Source organism: Quercus robur, chromosome 1 (genome assembly GCF_932294415.1).
Source record: "Quercus robur chromosome 1, dhQueRobu3.1, whole genome shotgun sequence".
NCBI lineage: Eukaryota > Viridiplantae > Streptophyta > Magnoliopsida > Fagales > Fagaceae > Quercus > Quercus robur.
The window spans coordinates 24,502,501-24,527,483 of NC_065534.1; the positions used below are offsets into that span (position 1 = coordinate 24,502,501).

Consider the following 24,983-nt stretch of genomic DNA (forward strand, 5'->3'; position numbering starts at 1 on the left):
AAATCCGTTGCTACACGGCAGTATTTTTACAAAATCTCAAACTATTTACAAAGAAGCCCAAATACTATTTTGGCAACTATTTACAAAAGCCCAAATACCATTTTGGCAACTATTTATAGAAGCCCAATATTATTTTGGCAACTATTTATAGAAGCCCAATATTATTTTGACAACGATTTACAAAATGCCCAATATTATTTTGGCAACTATTTACAAAAAGCTCAAATACTACTAAAAGTCCAAGTACTACCCTTGGCAATATTTTGGCAAAATTTTACAAATACTCAAAAGCCCAAGTGCTATCCTTGGCAATATTTTATCAAAAGCCCAAATAATATTTTGACAAAATTTTATAGAAACCCAAATACTATTAAAAGCCCAAGTACTATTCTTACCAATATTTTATCAAAAGCCCAAATACTAGTTTGGCAAAATTTTACAAATACTCAAAAGCCCAAGTACTATCCTTGGCAATATTTTATCAAAAGCCCAAATACTATTTTGGAAAATTTTTACAAAAGCCCAAATACTATTTTGGCAAAATTTTACAAAAGTCCAATACTAAGGCAACATTTTATCAACAACCCAAAACTACTACCTTTTTTCACAAATAATTATTTCATAAAAGCCCAAATATTATTTGGCAAATAATATTATATTATGCTCAAAGCCCAAAGTTAACACTTTGGCAACAATATGTTTCAAAAGCCCATGATTCAAGTCCATGGCAAAACTATTTTATCAATGGAATTCAATCCCATATTAAAAGCCCATGGTTCAAGCCCATGGCAATTACTTATCAAAACCCATGGTAAATCTCATGGCAATTATCTTTATTTCACTAACATTCAAGTTATCATTCAAGACCTACATCCAAGAAATGGAGAACTTTCTTAATCCATCACAGATCATGCCAACATTTTGCTACATCACCATTCAACCTACTTCCATTGCTACACGGGGAATCTTTGCTGAAAAGTGTTCTCATTAAGAATTAAGGATCACTCTTGCTACCCTCCACAACCAAAAATTAGATCCAAGTCTTACTTGAATCCATCCAACAATTCTAGACTACCTACTGCTGTATCTTCACATCACACAATCTACCTAGCTGTTGCAAAGGTATGAAAAGTTACTGCATCAGTAAAAGCCTTGCACTGCTAGAAAGCAAGATGAGTACTCCACTGTCCTTGTTTCTTTTGATCATGATCCAGTGAATGGTGAAAAATGCAAGAAGCCAATGGCCAACAACTTGACAAGAATCCATCTATTGTTGGAAAGGATGAAGTAGCTCCCAAACTATCTAAGTCCAACAAAGGATCATCCATCAACATTTCCAAGTGGCACCTTGATTCTTACTTAAGGGAAACAAGAGGTTCAGCTGAACTTACTTCCTAAACACAAGGGGAAAGTTGCCACCATATTATTCTATTACTGAATCTAGACCATCGCCATTAGTCTGGTATTTCCTATCTTACTGCTGGAACTCATGCCAGCCATACTTTCCTAGAAGCTGCCAATGATATTTCCTTCATAGACAATGACACAAAGATAAAATATTTTCAATCATTATTGTACGTTTTTAGACCCCTTAAAACACAACTGAATTAATCTAGTAAATTAGCCAAGTAATTACTTAGTCCAAATTTCAGATCTAGGTTAACATAATCATATAATCATTTCAATGTAAAGTGCGGAACATAAAGAATACAAAGATATGATGACCCAGGAAATCACACCGGTAAAAACCTGAGGAAGATTTAACCTAACTATCCTCAAGGTAAAGATGAATCCACTATGAAAGAATCGAAGTTTTACAATAGCGACTTAGACCATTAACATCCTATTGCTACCCACCAGTAGAAAACTTACTGACATGACCATGTGCAAGCTCTGAGACCACGGACTCCTTCTTTCTTGGATTCTCCAGCAAATACAAGCACACCCGCTTGTGTTTCTTTAAGCTCTTTAGTGCAGCAACTGAATGATCATCAAGCTCTCAATGAAATCTCCTTCTTGATAATCCTAAGCATGTGTGAAGGCAACCACCTCTAGATCTCATAAGAGATTCACACACCCAGCAAATAGAGCAACACAAAAACATGGTTAGGGTTTCCCTTTTATACCTACGGTAAAATATAAAACTCTAAACCGTCATCTGAGCTTAGGGCTGAGTTGGAAAATTCTACAGAAAAACATTCTGCCCGACTTTCGATTGATTGAGTCTAATTCTCGATCGATCAAGCTAGACCGAATTGCACAATGAATTTTGCAACAGCTCGATTCCAACTTTACACAAAAGACCTATACTTTGAGCAAGTCTAAACAAGACTAAAAACCTATTTTGATCATGGTTTGCCAACAATACAAATTAGAGTTCTAATATATAAGTTCCTAAGTACTTAGAACCTAACAATTATCATCTACTTAACAGTCATTATATTCAGCAAATTAGAAGGTCATCCAGAATGATGAATCACCTATTCAAACTCCAGCAATGAACTGACACACTCAACAGCTTGCTTGGACAGATAAAACAAACTCCAGCTACTCATGTTCAGAACTCCAGCAGATCCATTAGTCTATACAGATGCCTCCAGCAGACAGACAGACAGACTGATCTAGCATGCTCAATCAAGCAATTATCATACAAGATCATGACCACAAGTACCTACAATATTTCAAGCAGCAAAAGTGCAAATTTCACTACTGAATTTGTCAAGGTTGTTAGGACATATGTGAATCGTGTTAGGAATATATGTCAATGCAGAATTAGCTAATCCTTTGACAAAATGCAGTTTACTTGTAATTGGGTAGATTTAGGATGTGTTTAATACTTCATGGAACAAGGTTTCAAGTTCAAGTGTTAAAGCCATGCAAGTTTGTTCAAAAATCAAGTGAAGAAGTGCTGGATTTTAAATCTCGACAACTAGCTCAACAACTAGTATCTATCGAGGTTTAAAAGGTTGTTTAAAGCCCGATGCTCGACAGCTGCTCCATAGATAAGGTACCTGTCGAAGTTTATGAAAATCAGTTTTCAAATCTGATTTCACTCCAATCCGTGAATAGATATTTGGGCTTTCTTTTCTCACAGCCCTAAACATATATAAGAATTGTTTTAAAGGGCCGTCACAACTGATGCAACTCAGTGCAAAAGTTTTTCACAAGCATATTGTAAACCGGAGACATATGCCCTAGTTCATCCTTCTATTCAAGAAGCTACTGTGTTTGTACATCGTAGGGTTTTGTAACCAGGGAGCTTTGTGATATTCATTGTGTTGATGAACTAAAGAACTTTGCAGCCAACATCTTTCTCAAGTTGGTGAGTAAGCCGCGTATTGGGATCCGTGCATCGAATTGGTTAGTCACGTACTGGGAGCCGTGCATTGAAAAGGGAGAGATTGTCACTACAAAACAAGTCCAATTGGGTATTGGAGTAAAGGTTCAACTGTAGGTTGGTACTAAAATTAAAAATTAAAAGTTATGATCCCAAAAAAAAACTATCTATTTGAAAAAGTGGAGCCCAAGTCCTGCACTCAATTTGCCCCATTTTTGGTTTGTTCCGAAGGTCCTCCATAAGCCCAGGCTTAAATGGACCTTATCAATCTGAATCTGACCAGCCAATTGTTAGAATTGGGTCCAATCTTGTATTGGATGGCCTCTTAGGATCCGTAGCAATTCAATACTAACTGACCACCAACTAACAAGACCAACTGACCAAGTATCTTTTACCTCTCTTTTTCTTCTTCTTCTTCTTCTTCTTCTTTCTTTTTTGTTTTAATTTATTTAATGTCAAAGTGATAGGAAAACTAATGGCTTGTTTGGATAGAGGGAGAAAGGAGGGGGAGTAGAGTAGAATTGGCTAAAAATAAGCTAATTTTGTATTAAATCTACTCTACTCTACTCTACTCTACTCTCCCTCCCTCCTCCTCAATCCAAACGGACCATAAGTATCTTTAAGTTCTTTGAATTGTTAATGTTTATTGGATGCCATCTTGATCAATCAACGTATAAGAAGCAAGTTTTCATGGAACGAATTCAATTTTTTTTAATCATTATTATTATTTTTTGAAGCTTCAGGACCACTCAATATTTCCTCAAATGATTGTGTCAAATAAGACAACACAATACTACGTAACCGATTATGTTTAATATCAATCGTGTTTCAAAATTTCACTATCAACAAGTCCGTTTATTGAACAACATTAGATTCTTATCTTGACATTTTTATAAACTGCTAACTAATTAGTTTACAAAATAATAATAATAATCTATATATATATATATATATAATCGAAGCCTCTGCTAGCTCCACAATTTTCCACTTCAGCATTTTTTTTTAATTTTTAAATATTATTTTTTTTCTTTTTAATAAATATATGTACTCTCCATCTATGAATAATCTCTTTTTAAAGCAACCTTTTATTTTATTTTTTATCGATCACTCTCTCTCTCTCTCAATGGCTGACACCACTGATAACACCATTGCCACCACGGTAGTGCCACGCCTTAGGAAAACACCACGGCTGCTGCTCCGCTGCTGCCACCACAAGAAATCTCTGTTCCAAAGACGGAGACGAAACGCTGGGGTGACGAAGAAGACGACGAGCCTTTGGAGAAAGCGACTACTTTGTCAAGTTCGCAACAGGACAAAGTCACCGTCGAACTCAACGTCGACACCAATAGCACCGTCAACAAGTACCTTAATGAACCCTAAGACGCTTACATCATTGCAGTACCATCAATCTCTCACATCGCCAAGATTTGAATTTCTTTATTTGCCTGATCCTAATTAGGGTTTAGATCAACTTAATACCTTTGCTGCTAATTTTGGTTAAAATATAATAAAGTACTGATTTTGATTATAGTTTGAGATCCTAATTAGGGTTTTGAATCTTTATCATTGATATTAATTTTTTTTATTTTATATGCTTGTACAATGTGGTAAGAGATATAGTGTTCTATAGTTTTAATTCCGATTATTATGTTACTTGGAACATGAATGCAGAAACACACATGTATAGTTAAGTCTAATAGATATGTTTTGTTCAGTTTTCAAATTTGGGTTTTGATATATTAGGGGTTAATTTGATGTAGGTTACTATGAATGATACCCCATATACATCGGCGGGTACTTTCGAGGACTTGATACTGTTAAAAGAACTGCTGAAGGGTTTATATATTGAGATGAAATTCCAGAAGCCATGTAAAAGTCAAGCTATTAGTTTGCCTGTGATTTTGACTCCTCCCCATAAGGATTTGATAACCCAGGCACATAATGGTTTTTCTAGCAATTTAAGGATTTCGTTTTTAATTAGGTTTTTCTGTCAATTTAGGGATTTCGATTCCTAACCCCTTTTTCTCTCTATTCATTTTTGTTGAAGTCAGGGAAACACTCATAGAAAATCAATTTCTACAGGTTTTGTAATTCCACTATTTTAGCACCTGTACATCAATCAAGTTCTATTTCTTGGCTATATCTATTAGGTGTTTGACAAAAGGCCTACAAGAGTAACTGTTGTACATGTATTGGAATAATAGAATAAATGAACTAGCATAAACTATTTGATGATGGCCCATGGTCACTAAGCTGCATCTTTCTGTTCAATGTGTCATTAAGTCATGCATTTTAGTTGGTTGTTGTTGTTGTTGAATGTTCTTGAGTGTTTTATAGTGTCACTACTTTTGTGACTATTGCCTGCAGAGCCATCTTCTTAGAAATTCTCCTTAATTAATTTTTCAATATTTATCAAGGACTGAGTATTTTCACTGTGGTCCTCCACTAAATATATATGCAACGTCAAAGCACACTTTCTTCACTATATGTGTGCTGTTTAAGTAGATAATATTTTTGAAGTTTCTTCAATGTTTTTTTTTTTTCCTTTAAATAACAAATTAATTTAATTAGAAATAGGACTTTAGATATTGATTTGCCATATTTATTATGTGTTTTCAACGTTTTTATTGTAGTTGATGATATACACAAATGCAAATATATTAATTTAGTTATTGAATAATTAACTTACTGTTGTAGATTATTGAATTATTTTAGCCTCATGTGGATTTGTGGTTAATTATATATACTTGGTGGCAGTATTCAGTTTTGATCTTAGCCTCCCAATCCTATAGGTTTTGCTTTCATGTGTTTTCAGTTTCATAGCTTTTTTTTTTTTTTTTTTTTTTTTTTTTTTTTTTTTTTTTTTTTCTTTTGCTTATCTGGGATTTATGGTTTCATGATCGGGCTATATTTTATACTACCTCATGTATTGTTTTCATAAACTGCTAATTCATGGTCAACTAGAATGTTTTTATTGTGAAGTGAATATGACAGTGGTTTTGGGTTTTAAAGGTTTTCTGTTTTACTATGATATGGACAATAGCAAAAGATTTCTAAGTTTTTTTTGAGAGTGATGTTATGGTTAGCTCAAAAACCCTTTAATGTTTGTCCTGCCCTATATTTATATGTGGGTTATGCATTGTTCTCATTGTGAATGATTAATTTCATTAAATGTCTTTCTTATATTTGGAGGTTTATTAAATTAAAAAAAAAATTAACGGTTTGGAGAATTGACCTTTATTTATTTATTTTTACTTGAATGAATTGATAGCAGATTTCAATGTGATAGTTATAATACACTATTTGATGTGCAGTATGCATTTTTTGGCAAAAATGCTGTTGAGTTGGGGGGGTTGCCATTCTTCATTACTAGGAGTTTTAAAATCTGTTATCAATTCATTATAGTTTTCATGATGTTCAATAATAATTGGTATTTGGTAGTTGATTTCATGCTTTGAATTTCTAATTTGTTAAAGCCCTATTTTTTTCCACAAAAAAAAAAAAAAAAGTTTAGTTTTGTCTTTTCTTTTCTATTTTTTTTTTTTTTGTAAATGTTGATGAGTTTTTGTAATTGAAACCCACATTGGAGAATGTTATTCATGCTGTACATTTTGTTTTCTTTTTAAGGAAGAGAGATGCAAATAAGATGCTTAGTGAAGTGCAAAACAGGAATTCTAGGAAGACCTCCATGGATAGTGAGCATATGTGGAATAGGTGAGGCCCTATCACTGTTGGTGGGGCATCACACTATCACTATAAATATATATAAAGGGCATTTGTAAATTTAGTTATTGTTTAAATACTTTGAACTAGATTCTCATGTTGTAGTTGCTTTATGGTTAGAATTATTAGATACATATGTTTGATCGTTAGATATTCCTCTTTTTTTTTGGTAAACAATTTCCACACTATGCTGTTGTTGATTAGTCATAAATTTAATTAAGCTATTTGTATGTTAGTGAGAAGAACATATATTTTCATGTTCTATGGTTCCATTACATGCTTTGTACTTTGGAGATATGTTTGCATACAAAAGAGGGTGTTACTTTACAATTCTACCAAATTACTCTTGGTTTGCAAAAGTTTTTGTCCTCCTCACTCATTTTTAAGGGTTTTAATCATTCAATATAATGCTGTGAAATAAATATCTTTGTTCTATAAATTTAAGGTAGTTGTGAATTTCCAATTTCTTCATCATGATAACATTTGACATCATTTTCATTGTCCTCACATATGTACGGTTCTATTTTTTGGTTCAATTTCAAAGAAATAAAAACTAATTGTTTACCCCGTGCATCACATGGGTTAGCGACTAGTTGTATTGAAGATCGAAGAGTGAGAGTCTTTACACATCTACAACCAAGATAATTGTAAATATCATTTCCCAATTCAAATTTTCAAGTTTCAAGATAATAGCATCTCAGGTTTCGATACAACCTAATTTTCGAAATGTTTTCTATCTAGGGGTGATGGATGGAACGGCTCCACTAACAAGTTTAGTGTTAGATATCTCAGATGACACGTAAGGATAAGGATCCTTCATCGTAGAGGATGATGATGGTGTACTCACTACCTTTTCAGCATTAGTGTCCAATGGATTTGCTACTACAATGTCAGAATCAGGCATCATATGCCATATACTTTCAAGTTCACGAACCACCTCTGCCATTGAAGGTCTAGCATCTGTCTCATCTTCGCAACACTTGAGAGCCAAATTCAAAAATTTCACCACACATTTAGGAGGATAAGATCCCATTTTCTCATCAATGATTGAAAAGATCATACCAGATTTACATGCAACATTAACCTGAAATAAATAGAAACCATAGAAAAATTATAAGAAACCAATTTATTACACAAATTTAGCCATTGTATCTAAAGGATCAAATAATATGAACATTATGCCAAAATGATCATAAATGTTATACAAGGAATGTTTCGCATAAAGCCAAAATTTTAAAAGGATTTCAATGTTTTATTGAAGTTAAAATTGAAACATGCAAATTAGGATATCTCTCATCTTTACATCTAGAATAAAATGACATATGGTAGGAGGAAAAGAAGAGAGAGAGAGAGAATAACTGAAATCTATCAACTTTACCCTGCACCTATAATTACAAAAGAACAATTTCCATTTCATACACAAGCGCTTGATGTAACATTAACCCCCTATGAAATCCAAGGCAAACAGGTCTAAGGTTTTACCTCTCTAACAATGTTTTTGCCACGTGAGATTGGTTGCATCCCAGTCAAGAGTTCAAGAAATACAACACCAAGACTATAAACATCACTCTTGTCTGTTAATTTACGAGTTAACATATACTCCGGATCTAGGTAACCCTGCAAATTTTATACAGAGAATAAGAGAATATAGAAATAGGCATCAATTAAATCTCCAACAACATACCATTAAGTCTATTTCATCTAGTTTGAGTTACATTTATTTATTTAATTTTAAAAATTGTTTTATAAATTTATTATTTAAACAAATGGTTAATTGCAAAAAAAAAAAAACCACCAAACTATGCTCAATTGACACTTCCTTCTCCCATTATGGATGGAGGCTAAGGTTGTGGATCAAGACCCATCGGGTATATGTGTAACTTACTTATCAATATATATATATATATATATATGGGGATACATAGTTTTCACCCCAATAAAAACTTGCAGTCAACACCCTAATCAAAACAATTGTGCCAATCTGTAGCTTCACCATCCAAATAAGATCAAATTTAATGTCCATGTGACTTACACATCTCAAACTCAAAAACTCTCATGTGCTTGACTAGGTGAACTTAGAGTTCGATTGGGTTGGCAAATCAAGGTATGTGGATGCAACAAGCGAGTGGTACACATAGCAAAACAAATGGATAGAGGCAACATTGGGAAAGCAGAGTGAAAAGGCGTTGGCTGTGTCGTTGAGTACTACAATGGCCAGAAGACGACGTATGGAAAAGATTATATGGTCCCAAAAGATGCCTATTAGGAGAGAGAGAGAGAGAGGGGGGGGGGGGGGGAAGGACATGAGTTTGATGGAGAGGTAGGTGTGTACTTAGATGTTGGAGGAAGTGGTGCCATGGAAGTAGCCTTGCCATAAGGTAGCAGATTGGAGGTTGGAGTTGGTGGGGAAGAGGGAAAGTGATTTTGATCCTAGGGTTAGTGGAGAAAGAAAAGAGGGAAAGTGCTTCTAGGATTACATCAATATGGAAAGTTCTAATCCCACAATTAAATCCCATAAAATTCTCCACCACAATAAAGCCCAAACTAATTCAAAATTCAAATAAAAGTCTGAAATCTGGTGTCTCAAAAAAACTTAAATAAAAAATTCTGGTGTCCACGCCAACTATTAAAATAGCGGCTCTTGTAATTGGGAAAGTAGTACAATTTGAATAAGAATTTTCTAATTAGAGAATGTTTCTCTTACTTGGTGGTGATTCCAGGCACTCTTAGGTGGTGATGACTAAGGTTTTCAGGCATATTCTAGGTGGTGAAGCTTAGGGTTTTTCCTACTTTATCTTTCCTTTCCCTTATTTTTATCTTTTTCAAACAAGTGTGAAGTTAGTAATGGTATTTTAGTAATTTAGTTACTAAAAAGGGTAGATCCATCTTTTTACACTTTAGGGGTCATATGCAAATCACATGACCATTAACTTTAACCCTCATTTGGATCACAAGATGCAAATTGGCACAATTGTTTCAATTAGGATGTTGATTGCAATGCCAAGAGCCATGTACCTTAATTGGCATCTCCCCATACACAAAGTACTCTTTGTCTAGGGGAAAAGGGTTCAAACTACAAGGTTAGTAGCATATTGTAACCATCTCAAAAAAAGAAAAAAAAAATTAATTGCAAATTTTCAAACTTTGTGGTGTGCAAGTACCCCATAGTTAGGGTGGTTTTTTTTTTGCAATTAACCCTTAAACAAAAATGGAAATGGGCAACACCATTATCTATTAATTTTTATTGTTTTTCCAAGGGTTAGGATCCTAGGCTAGACTGAATCAAATGTTGAAACATATAAAACTTATATGCACTTTGAAAGTTCAAATAGTATAAAAACACTCTTAAACGTTTAGACTCCCAATTTACAAATTAACCAATTCAAGCTTTATGTCAAACAACTAGTGTGCGGAAAATGAACAAAAGCTATAAAACAGAATTGGAAAACAATCTAAGCCAATTTAAAATCACAACCCACAGCAGATAATAAAAGGCAAAGATAAAAGGGAAGGAAGATGCAAACACAAGGACAACACGCGATGTGTTATCGAAGAGGAAACCGAAGCCCTCGGCGTAAAACCTCTCCACCGCCCTCCAAGCGGTAAACAATTCACTAGAAAATGTAGTTAAGATACATGGACAGTAATAGACCCTCCAAGCCTAATCTACCCAGTGCACCTAAGCCCTCCAAGCTTCTTGCTCCAACAAGGTTGCGTCGAACCTATTTCTTTTCTAACTTCCCGGATTCCGCTACTTGACCATAGTATTAACCAATGTAGATTGGTCCCTTCCTAACTGCTTCCCAGAACACCAAACAACACTCTCACAGTAATGGATATGGTGGGAACAGGTTTTGGTAGAAGGCCTCTCAAGGGTTTAACAATGGAGAGGAAGAGAGTTGAGGAATTTGAAGAGACTCTTATGTAAAGATTGTAGATGAATCAATCTTGTTTTACTCTAGGGTTTCTCTCTCAAAATTCTCTTTGGAAGCTCTCTTTCTTTTGTGGGTATAAGGGGTATTTATACTGGGGTGAGAGAAGAATGTGAAACGTCAGGTTTTTCAAAACAGGGGTGGCTCGCGGCTTGACTGAGTCGCAAGATCCAGCCGCGCAATAACAGAACGGCCAGTTGTCTCAAGATCAACATAACCATTCACTAATCATTCATGACAAGTTTGAAGATCTATTTACAACAGTCACATAGATTTCAAGATTTCTTCCACCATGATAAGAGTGCAAAGAAACAAGTTACGCTCGAAAATGCATAAAGCCATTAGCACAAAGGTACAAGGCAAAACAAGTTTTGATACAAAACTCAACAATGTCAATCAAACTTTTTGATTTTCTATTTTTTATGTGATTTTTGGATTTTTGACACATAAGAAGAAAAAGATTGATCAAAAACAAAAAAGAACAAAAGTATGCACAAATAGACAAACAAACAACCACCAACATAATCAATAAGCAAACAATCAAACACCGTCACAAAGCATAGGAAGTATTGATGCATGGACATGTTGTAATGCTTATGCATAAGTACCTTTTTCACCCATACGTCACTTGCGTTTGGGGTGATTTCCTTATAGGATTGGGTACGAGAGTTAGGGCTTTCAAACCTTCGTGTGAAGCTTTCCAAGCAGTTGGTGAATGCACCAATCATCTTCATCATGTTCATCATTCCGGGATCATCGTTTTGATCTCTTAATGGTTCACCAGCCCAATTTCTCCTATCATTTCTAGGTCCTCGTGACCTTTGGGGAGTTGCACTATTCATTACTCTCAACTTTTGACAATTTGGTCGAGTATGCCCTTGAAGTCCGCAATGATGACACACATAGTTTGATCTAGGACCCCTTTGTGGTCGTGGACGAGACTTGGCTCGGGATTCAGACCTGCACACGGATTGATTACGTGGTTTCAACAATCGTTCGTTCTCCATGTTCCTCTTCTCCTCTATCTTGGGCTTCTTAGCAGTAGGGCCAACTTCAACTGGCTCTTTGGCCGGTATAAACTTCACTTCTTTAGTGATATTGCCAGATGAGCTACTTCCTCCGGTATATCCCAATCTGGATTTGTCTGAAAAGCTCTTTTGAGATGAAATAACATCATCTAGCTTCTTGGTGGTGACCCTCTCTATTTTAGCATTTGCTTGCACAACCTCTTGCTCAAGAAATCTCACTTTTGTGTAAGTTTCTGACAGCTCACCGTTCAGTGTTTCTATTTCACATTTCGCCTCCTTATAGCGAATTAGGAGACTTTTATAGTCCTTCTTTGCCTTCTTCATCTTTCTCACAGCTGCCTTTGCCACCCTAGTGTACTCACCCGACCTCTCTAGGAGTGAGTTATAATTGTCTTGAAGATTGGCTGTGTTTTCATCTTCTTCTGCATCTGATTCCTCAACAGCTCCAAATGATTCTTTATCACTATGTACTCCAAGCTCTTGTAGAAGCAAATTTAACTCGTCTGAAGACTCAACATAGGCAATAGTCATAAAAGCTGAATAGTTCCCCTCCATCACAGCTTTCCTCAGAATCTGAGTCGGATGAATCCGAGTCACTCAATGTCGTGGCATATACTTTGCCTTTCGATTTCAAATAATTCAGACATTCTTTCTTAAAGTGTCCATGCCCGTTGCATTCAAAACAAGTGACACCTTGTGTAGATTGGGATTCTTTTCCATCTTTCTTTTTGAATTCTCTTTTATCCCTTTCTGAACTTTGGAATTTTCCTTTATCACCAAATTTGCCATTATTCTTGAATTTCAAGAATTTTCGAAAATTTTTTACAAGGTATGCAACATCTTTGTCAACCACATCTTCTTCCGATGAGTCATGGACTTCCACCTTCTCATTAATGGTCTTAAGAGCAAGAGATTTGCTCTTCCGTTGATTGGGCAGCAACATTTCATAAGTCTGAAGAGAACCAACCAGCTCTTGGACTTTGATGTCATCAATGTCCTTGCTCTCTTCAATCGCTGTCACTTTGGCACGAAAACTTTTCGGCAATGATCGAAGGATCTTCCTTACAATTTTAGAATCCTCCGTTTTCTCTCCCAGATTGAACTTGCTTACAATCACCTCATTCAGCTTGCTATAGAAAGAGTCAAAGGACTCATCCTCACTCATTTTTAGCTCCTCAAACCGAGTGGTTAACATCTGTAGCTTGGTATCTTTTACTTTCTTCGTGCCTTCATAAATGGTCTCCAATATCTCCCACGCTTCTTTGGCAATGGTAATGTGAGAGATCCTGTGAAATTCATTTGGAGACACACCACAGAAAATAGCATTGAGTGCTTTACTGTTAGCATTAGATGCGGCGAGTGCTGCCTTATCCCATGTGGATTTGGCTGCCTCAAGTCTAGTCCAACCTATCTCAACAGCATCCCAAACAGGTTCATCAATGGAACATAGAAATACTCTCATGCGAATCTTCCAAAAAGCATAATTACTACCATCAAAATATGGAGGTGCATTTAGGGATTGAGACCGATCCATCTCAATAAGGAGTCAAGGATCACACTATGGTAATGAAACCACTAGAAGTGTACCCGCTCTGATACCAATTGAAAGTTCAAATAGTGTAAAAACACCCTTGAACGTTTAGACCCCCAATTTACAAATTAACCAATTTAAGCTTTATGTCAAACAACTAGTGTACGGAAAATGAACAAAAACTATAAAACAGAATTGGAAAACAATCTAAGCCAATTTAAAATCACAACCCACAGCAAATAATAAAAGGCAAAGATAAAAGGGAAGGAAAATGCAAACACAATGACAACACGCGATGTGTTATCGAAGAGGAAACCGAAGCCCTCGGCGTAAAACCTCTCCGCCGCCCTCCAAGCGGTAAACAATCCACTAGAAAATGTAGTTGGGATACATGGACAACAATAGACCCTCCAAGCCTAATCTACCCAGTGCACCTAAGCCCTCCAAGTTTCTTACTCCAACAAGGTTACACCGAACCTATTTCTTTTCTAGCCTCCCAGATTCTACTACTTGACCATAGCATCAACCAATGTAGATTGGTTCCTTCCTAACTGCTTCTCAGAACACCAAACAGCCTTCTCATAGTAATGGATATGGTGAGAACAGGTTTTGGTAGAATGCCTCTCAAGGGTTTAACAATGGAGAGGAAGAGAGTTGAGGAATTTGAAGAGACTCTTATGTAAAGATTGTAGATAAATCAATCTTGTTTTACTCTAGGGTTTCTCTCTCAAAATTCTCTCTGGAAGCTCTCTTTCTTTTGTGGGTATAAGGGGTATTTATACTAGGGTGAGAGAAGAATGTGGAACGTCAAGTTTTTCAAAACAGGGGTGGCTCGCGGCTTAACTAAGTCGCGAGATCCAGCCGCGCGATAACAGAACGGTCAGTTGTCCTATTTTGTCCTGTAGTGCTCCAGCTAGCATGACGCTTCGACTTCTGGCATGCTTGGCATGTGTGCTGCTTCTGGCGGCTTGCAGCCGCGAGTCACCAGCTAGATCAAGCCGCGAGACTTTGTTTTCTTGCACACTCTTGAGCATTCAATCACTCTATCTCACTCACTACCCTTACAACAAACTCACTTAAATACAGGGTTACTAATTGCTGAATTACAAGCAAATTTGGCACGAAATAAAGCCAACAAGATGATTGATTAAATTCAACCTTACACACTTAACATGCAGCACTTGGTGCTGTAGCTGGAGAACACTAATAACAAAATCAGTGATACAAGGGGGGAAGAATTCACTCATCAACCTAGACACATGAAGTTCATAATTCTATTGGTTGAACATCAACTATAAGCATCTTACTGGTCACCTTTTTTCTATAATTAAAAAGAGAGAGAGAGAGAGAGAGAGAGAGACTTACCGGTGTTCCCTTCACAACTGTGGATACATGAGTAGGCACTATCCCTTCAATATTCGGAAGTGGTGCAAGTCGCGAAAGTCCAAAATCAGCAACTTTTGCCATATACTTAGAGTCCAATAATATGTTGCTAGCCTTGATATCTCGGTGAAATATTGGAGGATTGGCTTCAGTATGTAGGTAGAGAATGCCCTTAGCCGATCCCAGGGCAATTCTCAATCTCATAGCAAAACTCAGAGGTTCATTACACTTAGCTGTATAGCACACATGACCCCTAATAAGCTCATTAGAATGGGATGTAGAATTTGAATGGTAAAATAGTTATGTTTAACTACAAAATAGACAGTAAACTGTGGGGGGGGGGGGGGGGAAGTGAACTGTTGCAAGTTATAAATTGCAATTTTACTCGCATTCATACTCAATGAGGAACACCCAGAAAATCCTATAGTGAGATCAATAAAAGGAAAGCTTAAAGAATGAATATAAGGTGTACCAAAAAGGTGATCCCTTAGAGTACCATTTGACATAAACTCATAGACCAACATCTGCATGCAAAACAATACATACATGAATCTCTTCCCAAAAAAAAATTTCAAAACAAATTAAGCAATAGAGAGCAAGAAAATCTAGTCCCTAGGTGTTAAAGCCACACAATTTTGCAGGAGAAGAAACACTGCTCATGAAGAAATATATGAAAAACTATAGTCTCGATTTCATTGAGAAAGGAGATATGTAAGTTTTAATGCATTTCCTAAAGCCTAAATAATCCTTTATTTATGAAGAACTCTGTATATGCTTCTACATTATTAAGCAACAAACTTGGTAGAATCTTCTCTGTAATATCTCTAGATTGAATTTGACTTCTTCCATTGTTTGCAACTATTCAAAGAAGCTATATACCGTTGTTGATAATTTGATAGATACAATGGGGGAGGGGGGATTTGAAACCTAAATGTTTCTATTGAAAACACAAAGAGATGTCAATTGAGGTATATGGCTCTTAGCAACTGTTCAAATCAGCTACATACATGGTTTTACATATTTCTTTCTTTTTAAAAATTTTAAAAATTTTATTATTAAACTCTTACAGCTTTCATTTTCATTTAGTTTATTTGCATCAAATTCCTAAGTTGATGTGAATCATCTCCTTTTGTGTCCAATAATGAGATTGATGGATAATCCAATCTTTTATTGATTATATATATAGGGTTGGGTTTAATTTACACTTAGTGTAACTATAAACAATGTTACAGTATTGAATATTTTTTTATTGTATGCAAATTTTGATAAGTCCACTATTGGATTAGGTTTTCTTTTTATACCCTTTGTAATTGCAAAATTTCAAGATGATTTAAGATCAACAACTCTCTCGTCTATAAATGTTTAAATCTCAAGTTTTTGTATTTTTAAATTATATATTAAAGATTAGTTTATGGATCAAATGGTAAACAATATCCAAATTCACTAAAAAATTGACGTGTGTGTTAAGAATATAGAGAACATATAATCTAATGGTAGGATTTCCAAAATATTCATTCAATAAAAAATTCTTAGGTGGTAATATTACTTAAAACTACACAAGGTGTAATTTGATACTAACCCTATGTGTGTGTATATATAATCAAGATGAGAAAAAGTACCTGTTCACCTTCTTCATCACAATATCCAATCAAAGACACAAGGTTTCGATGATGTAACCTTGACATAAATTCTATCTCTGTCAAGAACTCCTTTTCACCCTGCAGGGATCCCTCTCGTGCACGTTTTATGGCCACAACTGTCCCATCAACTAGAACGCCTTTATAAACTTTACCATACCCTCCTTCGCCAACCTGAGTGGACTTGTCAAAGCTGTTTGTAGCCACAGCCATTTCTCTATAAGTGAAATCCTTCACATCATCAATTTTTATGGAGGTTGTAGACGCTGCATATTAAATATAGGTCCAATGTTAAAATAAAAACATAGTGATAGGTGATGCACAAAAAGATGCAGTGCCATTTGTTATAAAATACCTAACAAAATTATGCACTGATTATCAGAACGTTTTATTTATACTTATAAGCACATACACACTTACAAGCCAACAACATTGTTAAAATTGTTGCTGACTGTTTGTTCTTCAACTTAGATATGGTTTGAGCCAGTATGCAACCAGGTCTTATGGTATTTTTTATTCATCTTTTTTTTTTTTTGCTGGGATTTTTTATTCATCTTTAAATGATGCTTCCAATAACAGGCCAGTCCAAACTTGGCTAAAGTATGCTCTATAGCATTAGCTTAGCTGAGATACGGCTAAGATATTGACCAAACAGGCTGAGGCCTTTATAATTGGACTAGTATCAGCCTGGCCCAATTGACAGGCCTAATCAGGATGTAGAATGCAAAGTAAAAAATCACGACAAATATACCTGAAAACCTTAACTTCACAAACATAAGATACTCACAACGACGTCTTCTCGAATGTGAGTGGTACTTCCCCACACGCCTTCTCATTATCAATAGAGTAACAACTGCAGACAATGTAACTGCAATTGCAATAGTCCCCAGTACTAGGCCAACCAGTGTGCCTTTGCTTAAACCAGAACTTGGAGAGTTGGCACCATCTGTGACATTGGTGAGAACAATGAGCACAAACAAAATCAAAACCACGCAACAATATTCATCTCTATAAAGTTGTGATTTACAACTATGTGTTTTGTTGACTTTAATTCCGTGCCAAATTTAATTGTAATTCTATTCAATCTTTTGTACCCTGTATTTATTGTGGAATTTGATTGTAAGGGTTGTGTGATAGAGAGAGAGAGTGTGAAGACTCAAGCAATTGAAGACTAAAGAGTTTTCGCGGGTATCTCGCGACTAAGCATCCCGGAAGTGACTCATGTGACTTGCACATACTGGAATATAAAGAGTCATGTGTCTTGCGAGTATCTTGCGGGTAAGGCCTTCCCACGAGACACCCGCGAGACATTCTGTTTTGCTAGATTGTCAATTCTGATACTTACTTTCTGTGCCTACACTATTTATACCACATTACCCACAACTGTTAAGAAGTGCTTCTAAGAGAAAACCCTAGCCAAACACCTTGAGAGTTAGAGATTGTTATACCCACAATTCTCTACACAATTGCTTGTGGATTTTCCTCAACTCCTACCTTTTTATTTCCATACCATTGAGAGGTTGATAGCCCAAACACTTACCACACCCTTTCAGAGTATCAAGTGATAGTTTGGTGCTGTTGGGAAGCATTGGAAGAAGCTAAGAATGGCAGATGCAACACGAAGCTTGTTCCAGGATCTGGAAAGCTAGACAAGACACGATTCCAAGAAGCCTTGTTGGAGAAGGAGTTTGGAGGGCTTAGGTACAGGGGGTAGATTAGGCTTAAAAGGTCTCTTGCTAACCCATGTATCCTAACTGATTGTTTAGTGGATCGATTACCGTTTGAGGGCGGCGGAGAAGTTTTTCGCCGAGTTTTTTGGTTTCCTCTTCGATAACACATCGGTGTGTTATCTGTGTTTGCATTCTTCTTCCTTATTCTTTTACATTTCATTTTACTGTTGTGGTTATATGAATATTTGTTAGAGTAGCTTGTTTGTTTATCCGCTCGCATTTACAATATTCCACACTTAGAATTAAGTTAGTGTAAAATCTATCGAGCCGTAACTTTAATTTGAGGGTCTAAATGGCTCTTGTGTTTTTAACGCATTTTCAAGCATTCAATCTCATATATTAATACATGAAAGAAGGGAAGATGTGACTAAGACATAGTTCATCTATCCTTGGGGTCAAGTCATAAGTGAGAGGGTGTGAATATGAAGCTGCCTTCTTGATCAATATAAAACACAACTTAATTTTCCAGAACATTAAAAGTCAACTTGAACTTAGCATTGCAGTTATTCACTTATGTGCTGGATCACAGCGGTACAACTGTATCTGTTCATACAGCTGAACATAGCATTGCCATGGTGAAAGCATTAAATTGCGTAGATCAAGCCTTTCTTCAACGTTGTTGGCAGGAAAAGAAAAGGTACTCTCCACTTAAATGTGTGGGTACATATAACATGTAACTCAGAATATGAACACAAAATAATAACAGAGAATAATGCCATAAGCCTAATATTGTCTTTTAAGTATATTGGACTTCATTGTATACGTCAAATGAATTAGAGAAGAAAGTTCTACATTCTTCAACTGATAAATAAGCATTAGTTCCCACATCAAGAAAGCTTTATCGCAAAAATATATCAGATAAGGGTTTTGAGACAAACCATCTTTATGGAAGCCCAGTAGAGAGATGCTGATAAATTCATAAGGTCCAAACATGTCAGGATTATGAATTTTCCATGATGTGAATATATCAAAGATTCGCTGAATCTCACTCCTATTGAAGACACGTGTGTTGTTTTCAGCATCATATACAGGAAAAAACTTCAAATGCATTCCCAGTCGAGGTCCTTCTTCCCATGTAAATGAATCAATGTACAGCTGATAAAGAGACAACTCAAGACGAGAAGTCAGGAACACCTCAAATTCATATCTATACGGACGAAAATCTGAGAATCCAGGACTTTTCAGCCGATATCCAACAAACAAAGGAAGAGCACAGAAACAAGCTATTGGAGATGTAGGGGAATATTCGTAAGGGGTTGGGCATGCTTGAGCTGGACAAACAGAAGTGGTGTTTGTTGAATTCTGACTGTAATTTTTATCCTCTGTTTCAGATTCACAAAACCGGGATAGGTTGGAGTTCCAGCATAAGGGATTCCCTTTAAGGCTGACAGTTAAAAATGAGACTTCATCACATCAATGTGCTATGTGTGTTACACCTTGCAAAACTAAAATTAAAAAGATCACATCCAAAATCTCTAAATCAAGTATTCACATTTTGAAGATGCATTTCATTACAAAAGACGCTCTATATGAAACTAATTAGAAAGTGAAAATTTAGAAGGAGGCATAGAAGCAAACCCGACAGTGACATTTGGAGGTATATTAGAGTTGCTTGTAAATGTTACATCTGAAAGTTTATTATACTGCAACTCCCTGCAATAACAAAGAGCCAAAAGCAATAGTTTAGAAAGTCTAGTATGAGAGTAAATTTATAAAGTTAACCCAGAAGATTATACCTTTTAATTTTACAAAATTCTGTACTCAGAAGAAGGCATTAATTGATTTTTCACCATTAAAAGAAAAAGATGCTTGAGAGCATGAACGGACACACACACACTCATGCCAAAAGATGATGTCACTTTAACCAAGGGATAGCAACATTGTCACTCAGGTCTTACACGGTAAGTTTCCCCATTCCATTGGAAGTCCAATTTTGCCAAATCAAGGATGGAACAGAGCCGTTCAAAAAATTGTTTGCAATTGACCTGAAATGGGGAATAATTTACCAAATAAAAATCCAATTATTTTATTAACAATTTAATTTATTTATAGAAATTAACTAATAAATTTAAAATTTAATGGTTGAGATAAATGGAATCTCAAAATTAGATTTATACGGAAAAATTTACAAAAACATTGAATTATAGAAGTAAACACAAAAGGAGGGACTCACAGCCTTTGAAGATCAGGAAGAACTGAAATCGAAAAGTTGGAGGGAATTGCTCCCGTAAGATGGTTGTGGGATAACAAGCTGAGCGCTCAAACAATTGACAACATAAGTCAAGGGAATTTCTGCTATAAATTATCTTTAAAAATTGACAGACATGTCTGTAAATATTTCGCAATATATGGATATTAAATTCAAATGCAAAAATAAATAAACAAAAAAATATGATGACATCACATTCAGAAGATGGAGAATCTTACATAGTCGTGATATTTTCAGAAAACCTATTTGGAGGTATGGTTCCATTTAGCTGATTTGAACTGAGGTCTCTGAAATTTATATAAAGTAAAACATAAAAGAAAGTATAAGTAGCTCGTGGAGTAGTTTTGACAGAGAAAAGAGAAAATTTTATTAAGCCAGGGGCATTTATTTTTTCTGATTTAAAAACATACTTGGTCATCATAAAATGATTCTACAAAGGGGAAAAAAAATAATAAAGTAACTTACAAATAAAGGAGGCTTCGTATTTGGCTAAAATCAGGAATTGGTCCTTGTAGACTGCAGTTCCTAAGGCTCCTAGAAAATCCAACCAAAACACAAATATTATCAATCTTGCCATGAAATATCAAGCAGCATGTGAATTTGTATACTTTTTGATTGCCATCTTGTAACTTGTAAGTGTGTAAACCTTTTAAGAACATGAAAGGATTGTGATGACTGATTAAGATAATCTAGGTTCTTTAAAACTTGAGCAGACTACATAAAAATAATATGGAACATCAAATGGTAAAGGATTAATCAAGGAAATCCTGACTTGTTCAGTGTACCAGTAGCCTTGAAATCTCAGAAAAATGCAATTAAATACCTCATGGCACCTTACTTAAATTAAAACCGACAACTCTTCTAAGTTGAGTAACTTCCCACTTGTATTCCTTTTCAATTCCCAATGATCTATAGCTCAACTAGCACTTCCTTCTCCCATAATAAATGGGATGGAAGGTGAGGTCATGGATTCAAGACTAAGTGAGTGCATGTGTTAGTGTCACTTACCAATTAAAAATGTATTTGCTTTCAAACAATGTTGGTATAATTTATGCATTTTCCCAACAAAATGTAAACCACTATATCTTATATTACTTCTTATTTTCCTAGTATTTTCCTCTTTATTTCAGGTTTTCATTTTAGGGGGGGGGGGGGGGGGGGGGACTAGCTTATTTAATCATTGAGCCCAAAAAAAAAAAATTTCAGCCTTACATTACAAGGCTAGAACCTTGCTCTGCCTTTACTTTTGGAACCTAGTTACAAACATACAATAATAATATGAACTTACAACTTCAGCAATTTAGGCATTTTGCTATAATTAGCAGGAATTCTAGTCCCATTGAAGTTATTGTTGTCCAATTGACTGCAAAATAAAGAAAATGAAAGTACTAAGAAACTTGAAAAAAGATTGCTTGAGTAATATTACAATAGAAAAAGGAAAGTCCAAAAAATTATAGCCATGTTAAAGATGAAAATTATAAAATTATAAAAAATAAAATAAAAATAAAAATAAAAAACCATAAATTTTGCATGTAAAGACATCTATGTATAAACATAAATATATTTATGTTCTAGGAAAGTAGAAACCATACAGTATCTCTAATTTTGGCAGTTTGAAGAACTCTTCTGGAAGATACCCTGATAAGTTGTTATTATCGAGAAGGCTGCAAGTTGAAGATGGTCACTTATCTCACAGATGACTCATGAAATTTAAGAATATGACCAAATACTTACAAGTGAACAAGACTTGGTAATCTAGATAACTCAGGCGGGATTTGCCCACTAATCAAATTGTTGTTCATGTGACTGCTCATTAAAAAAGATAAGTAAAAGGGTTAGTCATTATAGAAATGATTTTAGACAGTATAGCATCAGGAACACACTCACAAGTGCTTCGTTTTATTCAAGTTTGCAAATGATTTAGGTAGTGGCCCCGATATTTGGTTTTGGTCAATTTGTATTCTGTCCAAGTTTGGAAGATAACCAAGCTCTTCTGGTAAGGAACCAGTTAATTGGTTTCCATTTAGAAGCCTGGAAAAACAGAATACCACATATAGAATTAGAGACAAAGCAAATTTACACAAAATATTCAGAAAAATGCTGACATAGAACGTAAAAAAGACATAAGGATTATCTCCTATATTATTTAAAACTCAACGACTTTAAATACATGAAATAGTAGCATATCAGCATAATTCAACATAGAAGCTGCTCAACTTACAAGAGTTCCAGAGAGGCAATACTGCCTATCTCCTTCGGTATACTCCCACTGATGTTGTTCCACATAAAACCCCTTAAATAGAGTAGATAGAGAAAAATATATCAGGAACATAAGTAAATCCAATGCTGCCATGGGATTCTAGAGTATTGAGTGATTCAGATAACAATATTTGTATCACAAAAATCATCCTTCTGATATCCTTTGCCTTACAATATTTTCAACTTTGATAAGCGACCAAGCTGTGGTGATAAATTTCCTGACAAATTCATACGTAGTAGTAGCCTGCAGAGAAGCAGCCCAAAACAATATCATTAAAGCCCCATTGCTAAGTCTTCATAAGAAAAGCCTACATGCAATTAATAGCCAAGTTTCATCGAATCAAAGCTTGATAGCCTTATATGTGCACCTGTGACTAGCGTCTAAAGCTAAGATAATGCTAGGCATTAGATAACAATGTGTTTGTAGCCAATAAATTATAATATATCAATATTTGTTAATTTCTTTAACAAATGAAAAGATCATGAAGATAAATTTTAAACCCATTAGGAGATGCTAGCAATCATTGGGAAATACGTGGACAATAGATCCTAGCCCAATCAATTTCTTTTAATCTCAAATGAACTACATAATTAAGGAAGGTTGTGCCCTGCTGCATCCATAAATGAGTAGATATAAAAGTGGAATAATTTACATCTCATCATATGAGGGGGACAAAAGAAACAAAGTAAGAAAAAAGTGTTCTAAAATATGCAACATTATTCATGTCAATAATGCTCTCTGATAGAAATAAAAATTAGGAAAGGTTAAATTCGTACAATCGTTGAACATGTAGATGTCCATTGTTTAATGTTGTATTGTAGCAAAAAACCCCTGTCCAATTTGATGTACATGGGTCTCCTTGATCCCAATCACTCAGATTCCCACAAGGATCTATCAAACTGCTCTTGATGGCCCACAAAGCCTTCACTGCAAATTAAGACAAAAGTTAAACATCTTTGCTGATCCTTGTGTTTCTATAATTCTAGTATCAGGGAGTAGCCTCAAGTTTTGAGCACAGACAATCAATGAATCAAATAACGACTACAGCTCAACTATATGCAACAATAACCACTCCCAACTTCGGGAAGTGAATATTTGATATGTGAAGTTACAATAAAATTTGCTTGGGGACTCGCATCTTGTGACTCCATCCCTTTGTTCATTAGCTCTCTTCTTTTTTGTAATTAGCTGTCTGCTTTTTTCTTTCCTCTTTTTGTACTTTCTAACTATTCTGTGCTTTTCATGCATATTGTAGTGTCTTTAATATAATGACTTTTTAGAGAGTTCAAGAATAAATTTTCAGAAAGCACAAGCGCAATGCAAAATAACTTAATTGCAAAAAGAAGCATGTGAATCATGAAATGCAAAAGAACAGCAAACTAAAGCAAAATGACCTTCTTCAGGGTTGGTAACCGGATTTGAAGCTCCAATAAGTAGTGAAGAACAACACAAGCATGCAACCATAAATAATCCATACGTCCAAACTCTTGACTGCAGATACATCCCACTAATGCATGGAACCCCAGAAATCTAAAAATCCTCTTAGTACCCAAAGACTATAAATTTTGGTAATATCAGAGTACCCCACCTGATAATAAGAAACAACTATCAAAACCCATGTAATTAAATTCAAAAATAAGTAAGGTAAATAAAAGAATAATCAAAGAACTCAACAGTGAGTAAAGTACAGCAAAAATCTCCAACTATTAGGGAACAAAATAAGTGATTCACTCAAGATTGAAAAGAAACAGAGCAGCCAAATTTACAGCAAAATTGTGCATATTAAGGTTACCCAATAGAGAAAGAGAGGTATATATCCATACCAGTTACATGAATAAGATTGAACAGTTGAAAAACAAAATATCAGATTGATGCAAGTGGATATAAGTCGCTGTAATTAAATATGAACCATAAAAAGGAAAGATTGAAAAGTAAGACAAAAGACTTTGACAATAGTTGTCTCTTTGTGACCTCTCGCTATGACAATAGTTGTCTCGTTGATGGTGATCACATCCATCACTTTCAGAGACCAAGACTGAGAGACTGAGACTGATACTGAAACTGATACTGAGACTAAACGTGAGGAGAATCAACACCCTGTTACGGGTGTACGTTTCTCTCTTTTCACACAGTTGTGGATCCCGCCAGCTGGTGAGAGGGGAAGGAAACACGGCAAAAATGACCCATTACCATCAATTTTGGAAATAATTTGT

The 24,983-nt window shown here is 35.4% G+C and overlaps 1 protein-coding gene across 6 annotated transcripts; it reads right to left on the reverse strand.

The window, feature by feature from the left end:
* Positions 1–7,691: 7,691 nt before the first annotated feature.
* On the reverse strand, positions 7,692–24,562 carry LOC126726620 (probable LRR receptor-like serine/threonine-protein kinase At1g06840). 6 transcript variants are annotated; one of them, XM_050431926.1, is made up of 21 exons: positions 24,459–24,562; positions 24,165–24,358; positions 23,547–23,697; positions 22,942–23,013; positions 22,732–22,803; positions 22,398–22,541; positions 22,245–22,316; positions 22,103–22,174; positions 21,799–21,873; positions 20,976–21,044; positions 20,729–20,797; positions 20,475–20,552; positions 20,200–20,286; positions 19,880–19,954; positions 19,180–19,685; positions 17,323–17,517; positions 16,554–16,837; positions 15,407–15,458; positions 14,917–15,167; positions 8,543–8,677; positions 7,692–8,144 (listed from the first exon to the last, which is right to left on the reverse strand). In XM_050431926.1, exons 2-21 carry the CDS (start codon positions 24,271–24,273, stop codon positions 7,794–7,796), a joined length of 2,919 nt encoding a protein of 972 aa, XP_050287883.1. In that variant the 5' UTR covers positions 24,274–24,358; positions 24,459–24,562; the 3' UTR covers positions 7,692–7,793. The 6 variants fall into 6 exon arrangements, with proteins under 6 accessions (XP_050287883.1, XP_050287894.1, XP_050287865.1 ...); XM_050431937.1 differs by having other exon boundaries at positions 17,359–17,517; positions 24,445–24,562; XM_050431908.1 differs by having other exon boundaries at positions 24,445–24,562.
* Between the last annotated feature and the right edge of the window lie 421 nt (positions 24,563–24,983).